Source organism: Abramis brama, assembly GCF_963993115.1.
Source record: "Abramis brama genome assembly, chromosome: 1".
NCBI lineage: Eukaryota > Metazoa > Chordata > Actinopteri > Cypriniformes > Leuciscidae > Abramis > Abramis brama.
The window spans coordinates 48357672-48368878 of NC_139963.1; the positions used below are offsets into that span (position 1 = coordinate 48357672).

The 11207-nt window shown below is 37.7% G+C and overlaps 1 protein-coding gene across 1 annotated transcript; it reads right to left on the reverse strand.

Moving 5' to 3' along the window:
• Nucleotides 1–421: 421 nt before the first annotated feature.
• LOC311097468 (uncharacterized protein) lies at nt 422–10615 on the reverse strand (the record flags this gene model as incomplete). The annotated part of the gene is made up of 14 exons (XM_084137155.1): nt 422–529; nt 2185–2347; nt 3097–3342; nt 3560–3717; nt 3980–4164; nt 4253–4366; nt 4613–4632; nt 4970–5332; nt 7061–7177; nt 7295–7682; nt 7819–8211; nt 8440–8511; nt 8608–8997; nt 10288–10615. 14 exons carry the CDS (start codon nt 10613–10615, stop codon nt 422–424), a joined length of 3045 nt encoding a protein of 1014 aa, XP_083993281.1.
• Between the last annotated feature and the right edge of the window lie 592 nt (nt 10616–11207).

Below are 11207 nucleotides of genomic sequence, written 5' to 3' on the forward strand. Positions count from 1 at the left end.
GAACCAATACTGGAGTGTACTTGCTTATATTGTTCCTGCACTGACTGGCAATGGAATAGAGAACCAATTGTCTGTTTAATAGGAACATACTGGGCAAAACACTCTTTGCCTGCCTCATTCTGACCTAGACAGATCTGAACTGGCTCAACATAGTTGAAGCTGTTCTTGAAAACTGTTTTTCTTTTCTGATCAGTTTTCAGTGGCTGAGTGTTGCAGGTCCTAAAGAGATCCTCAGTTTTCATGACATCAATCACATTGTTTGTGTCAGGTTCAGAAATCCCAAGTGTAATCAACTTCTCTTTTAGTTTGAACAGCAAATGTGACTGGCTTATATCATGTATTTCCTGAAAATCTTCAATAATTGTTTGGATGACAGAGGATGGAAGCAAACACTTGGCTTGCAATTTCAAATAAAAAAGGGCTAATTTTTAAAGAACTGTGATTCATCAGCAATCTCTGGGTAAATCTCTTGTTCATCACCTGCATCACTGGGAGGATCAATCTGCATATCAGACTGATCTTGTTCACTCTCATGGGAAACGCCAGGATTCACAACGGACTCAGCCAAATTTTCCTCAGCACCATTTTTATGTTTCCGACTCATGTGTGATGTGAATGTTGATAAAACTGTAAAGCTCTTGCTACAGTGTTTATAAGGACAAGCGACTGTTTTCCCCTCTCTAATGTGTGTTTTCAAATGAGAGTAAAATAACGTCAAAGTCTCACACTTTGCACTGCAGATATCAACATGACATGTTAGTTCAACACCAGACAAAGTAGGCCTAACTACACGTTTGTTATGTCTGTAAGTGTGACACTTAAAAGTTGAAAAGTTTTGAAAAGTCTGACTGCAATCTGGCAAAACACACTTAAAAGTTAAATTAGGTGTATTTTTATGAATTCTCATGTGCCTTATGTATGTCACTATTGTGGCACAGTTATGGCAACAGATCTGACAAGGGAACATTTTGTTACTGCCAGATTTGTCTTGATTACGGCTGCTGGCTTTAGTGACACCGTATCAGTCTTCACGCAGAAATGTTTAACCTTAACCGAGTTGCAATGTTAAGATTGCGAAAGAAAAGCCACAGATGAAGCCAAACGGTTTGACAAAACTCTCTAAAACAGTTGGGAGAAGTAACGTTAGGCAATGTGAGACGCGCAGCGACATATAAATAAACAAAATGCATTCACAAAGAGTCCAGAAAGGCAATATTTTCTCACCAATTTTCCGTTTAAACAGAAAAATGCAAAGCCTTGAGGATTCAAGTGTCTCTCTTTAACCGAACTACAATTAACGTTAGCTTAATTTTCTTGTTAACTGTTTGTAAAACACATTGCATTAAAAGTCGACACAAACAAAATAAAACTCACCAAAACCATCGGTTAGCCGATGTTCCAGTAATCTTATGGTTTGGTTGAAATAAATCCTTAATCACCGGGCAAGATGTAAGCTAATTATTGCTAATGATATTTTCCTGCTGCCTCCATCTGCCGATTGCCTCTCTTACCGGTTAACACGTGTTGTTTCTCGGATGCAGACGTTCGACTAATGTTTCAAAATTAAACAAAAAAAAAAAAAAAAACACCCAAAAGTAATATTGTTTTGGCTATTCAAATCTAAGCCTCGCTGATAATGACATGTTAAAATCCCTAACAAGACAAGCTCCTGAGAATCAGTTTGATATCAAACATTCTTGGCAATATGAATAAGATTTTAATTACCTTTTAATTTGTAGAAGAGCCGATGGATGTTGATGAAGAACACTCGATGATGTGTAGCATGCACGTCATTTAAATTGTGCGTCCTCTTCTGGAAAATCTCCTTTCCAAATGATCGTTCCTGAAGTCACTTCAGGAGTTGATGGCAAATTATTTCTGTATTTTTTTTAAAAGAAATTTTACCAAAACAAAAGCAGTAGGCTCAATTTAAAAGACTAACGTTGTATCAAACTTCTGACCGTGCTCCAAATTCTCCAGTCAACGCAGTTTCTAAAAAATACTGTAATTTCCTGTAATTTAAAACATCAGGATACTGTTTAGGGCCTCTGTCCTGTTGCTCCAAGTTAAGCAACCCACAATGCATTGCTAACTACAGTACTAAACTGTTTAACATGAAAACAGTATTTTAGTGTTGAAAATTGGCTGTAAATTTACAGCAATTGCTTACAGTGTAGAACTCACCGTTGAGCAGCGATTGCTTGACAGAAGGCAAAGGTGAACCGCACAGTGCAGGTAAAGCTTAGTGGAGTTTGCAGTGAAGATAAACATCCTGAAGGAGAAACGGCTGGATGTTGAGACGCCGTTCTGTATAAGCTCCACTGTATCGTCATTCGGATTGGGACACCTGAAAATATCAATAATTATAATCATCAAATCAAAAAAATTCTTGAAAGAGCTCCTGAGATATCCCTGTGGGCTTTTATAATGGGGCATTCCAATTTATGAGTATAATAAGGTTTGTGGTAAACATAACTTGATGATACTTTGGTGTTTTGTTCTACAATGTAAATTACACACACCCAGAACGGTTGCAATGGTTGCGCCAAGTGTGAGACCGCACAGGGCCTTGCGCCTCTCCAGGGCCTCACGCTAAAGTAAAGTGACAGCTGACTTGATGCAAACCCTATAGTTAAACATATATCAAACTATTATAACCCCACTCACCTTGGCCTTGCACCCCCCCCTTGCGATGGGCCCGTATACACCTATACTGAAAAATGCAAATTTTGAAACAGTAATTGTTTTTTTTAAAATGTACAATTCTAATAAGTAACTAGAAAAGATAGTTTGGGTTTGAGTGTGTGTAGTTTATGTTGTAGAAGAAAACGTCAAAGTATCGTCAAGTTATGTTTACCAAAGGCTTTATTTTACTCACAAACTGGAAAACTCCATAGGAAAATCTCCAGGGAACCAGTGTTGAATTAGTCTTATATGTTTTTACATCATCCCTTCACCATTCTATACTGAAAGGTAAAGTATCCCTGACAGTGATATGTTTTATTTTTTTTATGTGCAGATCAAAAGGTATTTTTAACAAATGTTTCAGTGACGCAAGACTGATCTTTCTGGAATAGAAAAGAAGCATTTCTTTACTCTTGAACGATGAGATCCCAGCGGAGATTGTAATTGGGATCATTCACAGGTGTAGCCCAACATGTGTCCATCACCAGGGCAAACTGTCGGCTGTCAACCCCCTCAACACGAACTTCCACATGCATCTCCTGGTCGAGCTCTGCCTCCACTTTGCCAGTGAAGGGCTGCATAAACTCATAATCCTGATATGGAATCATCCGAACCCTATATCTGCCTTCACCAGCCGGAAGGCTCTTGTGCACAATGCTTTTAAAATGATGGATAGATCTTTGTTAGTTTTATTGGTTTAGTTTTCAGTTTGTAGAAGTCTTTACAGTAGATTTATTTTTTATAAATATTTATTTATGTTTCTGCTAAAATGATTAGTTCACACAAAAAATAAAATCAATTCACTGAAAATTTTGACATCTGCACTAGCTCTTGTATATGATAGCACTGAATTGAAATTTTAATTGACTCACACCTCTCCAGTGGGTTGATTTCCACATTCATGGAAAGTGTTTGTGTTTGGGGGTAAGAACAACTGAATGAAAGCTTCAGAATTTTCTCTCTGCTAATGAGGCCTTCTGACCTCGGTGTCCCCAGAATAAAGTTATCATAGATGAAGTGGGTGCCATTGGCTTGTGGACAAAAAAATTGTAATTCAGCCTAATTGATTTCAAGATATGAAAGTAATATTAGTAATTAGATAACACAAACAGTTGCATCAGTCAAGTAAAGTAATTTTGAGTTACAAATTAATGGTGGAGAAAGCGGGCAACATTTTCATTATCTTGAGCGACATGTTATTTACACATACAGAGGGATGGTAGATTTGTGCAAGTGGCGCTCACTGCAGAGCCAAAGAAGTCAAATGGTTGGACCTTGACCTGGTGAATCTTACCACAAGATTTGTACCACAGATGTGTTCATCATTATCAAAATGGAATTCCACTCTGCCATTCTGGACCGTTCCTATGCAGCTGGGATCATTGAGGTGTAAGATATCAGCTGAGAAACCAGCTTCAAAGAGCTGACAGCGAGACACAGACATGGAGCCAGAGCTGCTTTCACAAGTTTCTGAGAAATCTGAAAGAAAACATCCAAAAGATTGTCAGAATTATTTAAAAAATGTCATTAAAAGGCCAAGAAAATTTTGTTGTTAAAAGATACAAACCAAAAGTGTCAGAATGTGGTCTGTGCTTGTTACATAAACAGCCATAAACACCATTTTTCTTTCCACAGCGTTCATCCTCAGAGCAGCGGAGTTCAGAACAATGATCTTGCACACCTAAGAGAAGTACAGATAAATTAAATACAACACAAAAAGACATTGAGTTTTGTGAACAGAGCCATAGATAGAAACATTCTGAGCACTCTGACTGGTCATTGCTGTAGGTCCCCCAATGTAATAATAATAATAAAAAAAAAAACATTCTAGTGAATTATAGGGATCTTTTCATCATCTTTAATAAAGTTCCAGACTTTTCACCCAACTGACTTAGAATTGCATCAAGAAGTATCTCTAGGAACTAACTGGAACTGATTGCAGTAGGACTGCAAAAATATCATCCATTGTGTCACCATTTTCAGGTAAAAAATTAGCATTCATATTTATCGCTGTCAGTTTGTGGAGGTGGAATGTTTGCATATTTTTTTGTTTGGGTGGGTTATCGCTGCACTCCCTGCTCTTTGCTAGGCTGCATGGATGTTAATTTCAATCATATTTGATGGTAAGAGTCCTGACATGAATTACTTTTGAAATGAATCGACAACACCGCACATGTGTAATAGTGGGATAAACAGATAAATGTTGAGGGTTCATTTAAAATATACTGTATGTCCAAAAAATATGCTCTTGCGAGTCCATGAAGCAAGCAAGACAAGACTTTACCAGTGGCTGTGAATGGTGGAGTAATGGATGTTGGTGTTGTTGGTATTCTTGGGGTTGTTCTTGTTATTGTTGTTGTTGGTGGTGTTGTTGTTGATGTTATTGGTGTTGTTCTTGTTGTTTGTGTAGCTGCTGTTGTGGGTGTTCTTAGTGTTGCTGTTGTTGTTGTTGCTGGTGTTGTTGTTGGTGTTCTTGGTGTTGTCCCTGTTGTTGGCGATGTTAATGCTGTTGTTGGTGTTCTTGGTGTTGTCACTGTTGTTGGCGATGTTAATGCTGTTGTTGGTGTTCTTGGTGTTGTCCCTGTTGTTGGCGATGTTGATGCTGTTGTTGGTGCTCTTGATATTGCTGCTGTTCTTAGTGTTGTTGCTGTTGTCGAAGAGGTTGCACTAAGTCCTGTGACATCTGATATTAGAAAACATTTAATTTTATTTATATCAATTTAAAAACCAACTGAAAAGTTAAAAACTGAAATGCATTTAAAGGTGCCATAGAATGTGAAATTGAATTTATCTTGGCATAGTTAAATAACAAGAGTTCAGTACATGGACATGACATACAGTGAGTCTCAAACACCATAGTTTTCTCTTTCTTATTTAAATCTCGTTTTTGAAAAACACCCCTGAAAAACGGGCGAATCTCCACATAACACCAACTGTGACGAAACCGATGGGATCATTAATATGTACGCCTCTAAAAATTTGCATATGCCAGCCCATGCTCAGTGCCAGGCGAAACTGCACAGCCGAATCATCAGAAGTTCTGCAGGTGAAGAAACAAGCAGGAGGAGGATCATAGGGAAAATGGCAGATCTATCTATAATCTATCTATCTATAATCGGATACCGCTACAGTTTAATTCGAAGTTGTTTAGTTGCTCTGCCCATTTCACCACGGACTGTTACAACAATATCAAGCAGCCAGGCTTCTCTCGGCGTCTCAAACGGACGAAGGGGGCAATTTCAACTAACGTTATATTCCCGCAAGCGGCAAGTAGGGATTTTATTAACGATAATTTACATTGTGTTATCTAGATCCAGCGCGATATTGTTTTTTCCTCGAGAGACATCATGGCTTGCAAACGAGCGAACGAAGCATGGCAGTTGCTCAGTGTTTGGTTGTACAAATGAACACACAAATATTTTTTTGCTCCTTCATCCGAGCCTCTGGAGAACCAGTGGGTTATGTGAATTTCTGATGTGTAATTGTTCAAATTCAGACAGATAATCTTTCTTTCAAAGTCGTTCAACACTGTTTATGCATCAGTATATCGCGTTGCAGTGATAAGATCTTCATTCACGCGATCAACAGGCTGTCATCTGCTCAGTGCTCATCACTGAAACCTTTTATGTGATGGGAATAGATCTAAATACTTAAAAAAAAACTTATCATGATTCGTTAATCCCGATAGCTGTAATAGTAAAAACATATAAAAGCTGTAATAGTAAAAGTTTTCCAGATAGCTCTACATGTAATGCCAGATATTTCATATGCAAGCATGTCAGCCAATCACAGCAGTGGGCAACAACACTGAAGTCTCACAGCAGACACGCCCCTTCAAACTGAGTGTTCAAATCAATGGATGAAATCAGGCTAGGAAATATGCCTTTTATTTCTAAATTATAACAAATTTTGATCTAAAAAACATACTAACATTATAAGGGCACCCCAGGAAACATTATAAAATAATAAAATAATCCATTCTATGGCACCTTTAAGTAAATGCTCACTTGCGCAATAAACTCCGCAAAACATTGGCCTGACAAACTCATAAACATAGTAATTTCCTGGACAGGCTTTGACTTGACAAACATTCTCTTAAATAACTAAAGTGATAACTTCACCAGATGTGTGTGGATGGAGGATGTTGGCATATGTTTTTGTTTTGAGGGTTTATCGCTGCGCTCCCTGCTGTTTGCTTGGCTTTTCAATTTTCAATCACTTTTTAAAGTAGAGGTCCTGACAAACATTACTTTTACTTTTAATTAACTACACATGTAATAGTGGGATGAACAGAAAAATGTTGAGAGTTCATGTAATTCAAATAAATGTCCAAAAATATGCTCATGTTCATTAAGTAAACAAGACAATACTTTACTTGTGTTTGTAAATGGTGGAGTAATGGATGTTGTTGCTGTTCTTGATGTTGTTGCTGTTCTCTGTGTTGTTGCTGTTCTCAGTGTTGTTGATGTTGTTGCGGTTCTTGGTGTTGTTGCTGTTGTCGATGAGGTTGAATTAAGTCTTGTAACATCTGATATAAGGAACAATTGCTTTATCAATATCAATTTTTATAAAAACAGATATGTAAATTATTGAAAATGCAGTAAAATGCTCACCCGCACAGTAAGCTCCGCAGAATATTGGCCTGACAAATTCATAAACATAGTAATTTCCTGGACAGGCTTTGACTTGAATAGGGAAAGATTTGAAATTACAACAGCCAGTCCATGCAGAACCACAGACCTGACGGGTGACCACTCCATCTTCCAGCTGTGGATGAGAGCCGTTGAGCCACATTGGGATGTAAGTGCCACACATGTATTGATTAACACAGGATTCTGGCATCTGGACACTCTGACCGTTGTACAACAGCCTGTACCAGCCCTGGAAATTATCACACCTTCTATAGTTACTATCGTAAGGATTGTTTGTGGCTCTCCAAGGCTCATCTAGACTGTTATAGTTGTAGCAGGGGTCGACACTTGGGGTGGTGAAACGTACTATTATGAAGAAGTAGAAAGAGAACATTTTATACTGCAGATTCTTTTTTCTTTTTTTTCAAGACAGTAATATGAAACCCTACATTGTGATTCATGATAAGCATGTCAAATACAGCATAAAGAACAATAAATGTACCTGCACAATATGTAGGAGCTGGGATTGAAAGAGGAGGCCTGGTAAATTTGTAGACATAATAATTTCCAGGACAAGCTTTGACTTGGATTGGGTCAGATCTGTAGTAACTGCACTCCTCAAAGTGAGAGCCGTAAATGTCACGAGTAACAACTCCATCTCCCAGCAGAGGATGAGAGCCAGAAAGCCACAGAGAACTAAAACCTCCGCATGCCAAGTTAGACACACACCATTCAGGCATCTGAGCACTCAAGCCATTAATGAAGAGTCGATACCAGCCATTCCAATTAACACGGGTGTCATCATAATCAGCATTGAGTCCGTATTGATGCCCGTAGCCGAGTATGTTTCTCCAGTTGTTGTTGAGTGTGTTATAGTTAATGCACGGGTCATAATCTGTTAGTGATGAGATCAAAACAAACAAGGTATTTTTCATTGAAGAACTTCATGAGTGAAAATCTGAACAGCTCAAACAAAAAAAATCATGAGTTTCTCAAACCATTCAGCATGACTATGTATTAGTGATGTTACAAGTTAAGACACAAAAGGTGTGAATGTAATAGTTTTGGTTATTTTTAATAACTCTCATATATTAATTAATATTTGTTATGATTAACAACTTACTTGGAGTGTTGCTGGATCCAGAGATTATAGCTGGAATTATAGTGGAAACTGTCTGTGAAATGGTGCTAACATCTAATGAAAAAAAAAGAAGGAAATTCAAGATATGACTGAAATCATGTTAAATACGTTGAAAGACTTTATCAAAAAGTGGTAAAAAAATCATGGTACTTGTGCAGTATCCCGCACACCACACGTCTGGTTTCACAAGTTCATAGACATAGTAATTTCCTGGACAGGCTTTCACTCTGATGGGTCTTGTTTTGTATTCACAGCAGCGTGTCCAATAAGTCCCTCCACAGACCTCCCTGATCACCACTCCATCCTCTATCCGAGGGTGAGGACCGTTGAGCCACAGAGTGATCCACGTGTTACAGCTGTATGAACTAGCACAGGTCTCTGGCATCTGGATGTCCATTCCATAGTAGAAAAACCGGTACCAGCCATTCCAGGAGAAAAAATAATCACAAATGCGATCTACACTTTCATTGGTGGTTCTCCAGGGACGGTCCAGAGACTGATAGGTGTAACAGGGGTCACTGCTGATGTTTTGGAAAGCAACTGTCATGGAGTTTGCAAAAGTATAGTTAAAACACTGTATTTATATTGAAGAAAATTCAATTAGTATTCTAGAATCTATTATGGTTAATTGTATGATTTTGAGCTATTATATCTAACCAGTGGTGTGCAGTCTGACCAAAACGAGGCAAGTAAATCTAGCTGCAACCAGCAGAAACATCTTGGGTGGGACTACACATGCTCCGCAGTATTACTACTTATATTGGCTTGGTAGGTTTAGCTTATCAGCTGAAAAATGACAAAGACTATGCAAATAATCAAGCATTTTCTGACAAAGTATGGACTACAAATAGGCCCAGGACAGTGTGGTAATAATACCCTGTGCTCACATAATGCGTTATCTGTGTCTGTGTGCCTTGAAGACTCTTATTGTGAAATTTATGTGTCTAGGTTTCTGATTGCTGTAGTTTAGTATCATTATTTCCTATATATGTAGTCCTTGATTCAGTTCAACATGGGTGTTTAATGTTATCTGCTTTATAAATTGTGTGTTTTATCTGTTACATTTTGCTTTCCTATCTTCTTAACCCTATAGTCCTCTTCGTGTGTTGGACAAAAAAATACCAAAATTATTTTTTTATTTCATTTAAATGAACGTACTATATTTTAGTTCGAAAACGTTTTTTTTTTTTTTTTTTTTTTTTCATATTTTAGGGGATTTTATGGTACTAAATTATATTTACGCTGTATTTATAATCCATTTATTCACTGCAACCCGTTGGACCCCATTGAAGTGACTACATGGAGAAAAATCCTGCAATGTTTTCCTCAAAAACCTTAGTTTCTTTTCCACTGAAGAAAGAAAGACATGAACATCCTGGATGACGTGGGGGTGAGTAAATTATCAGGAAATTTTAATGCTGAAGTGAACTAATCATTTAAGTATTTCTTGTGTTCTATATTTACTTTAATATTTAAAAATAAATTAATATTAAACACAAATATAAGAAGCCAGTGATTAGATCCACACCACAACTTGCCTTGCTTTCCTGTCAAACATTAAACACCTACGGTAAGGATGCATTTGTAATATTGAATGGTTTGATTAAAGTTGTGAGATTTCAGGAATTGAGGGAGTCATCTTCATTTATATATGAAGATGACTATATATGTTATATATGGAGTGCTATAGTAGTGATGGGTGGGTGTGATGAGTTACATAATGATTAATGGACTGCACAGCACTGATTCTAACTGTTTAAAACACATTTAAAGATGTTAAGTTACCTAATACATAGAGCATTTACTCTTCATATTGACTTCATAATTCACCTGCACAATACATTGGCTTGGGGATTGATGCATTGGGTTTTACAAATTCATAGACATAATAATCTCCTGGACAGGCTTTGACTCGAATGGAGGTGGACTTGTAGTAGCCACAAGAGGAAGACGACCACGTCCACCACCAAGAATTAGTTCCCACGACTTTACGGGTCACCACACCATCCTCAAGACGTGGATGAGAACCATTAAGAGACAGTCCAGTTTCGCCACCACAATGTGTAGTACTCACACACCACTCAGACATCTGAGCACTTTTTCCTCTCAGATACAGCCGATACCAGCCACTCCATTCAACAAGAGTGTCATCATTCATACGGTTGTTATAGTTTGGCTGTATGTCTCTCCAGTATTCATCAAGAGTGGTATAATTATAGCATGGATCAGAGATGGCAGCTGTAGAACCTGATGTTGAATAAAACAACAAAAACAATTAGTTCTGTAATGATACATTCTCTATCACTGATTATTATTCAGAATACAGATGGAAAAAACACACTAACAGTAAAGTACAGGTAAACATCAGTGTCTGTATGACAGAGAAGATGTGGATTGAGGATGGATTGAGAACCTCAAATGTTTAGTCTCATCGCTAATACCAACCTATTTATTTTCTAGAAACTGTTAATGTATTTGTTTCCCTTCAAAAGTAAAGCTATATTTAGCTTTGTGCTGAAAATTATTTATTGCAGAAAGTTTCTTATTTGGAATATTGTTAGTTTGACATAAACGTCTACATAGACCTCTAAAACTAATGTGTCTTATACAATGCTGGGCTCGTTTCTCAAAAAAATAAATTTAGGAGACTTCCGGTGATGCGGACCGAGTAGCAGCGTTCGGTGTGAGCTCCCGCTTTGTCGATGCGAAATATCCTGATACTAATGCTTAATTCAGCCCAAGTCGATAAA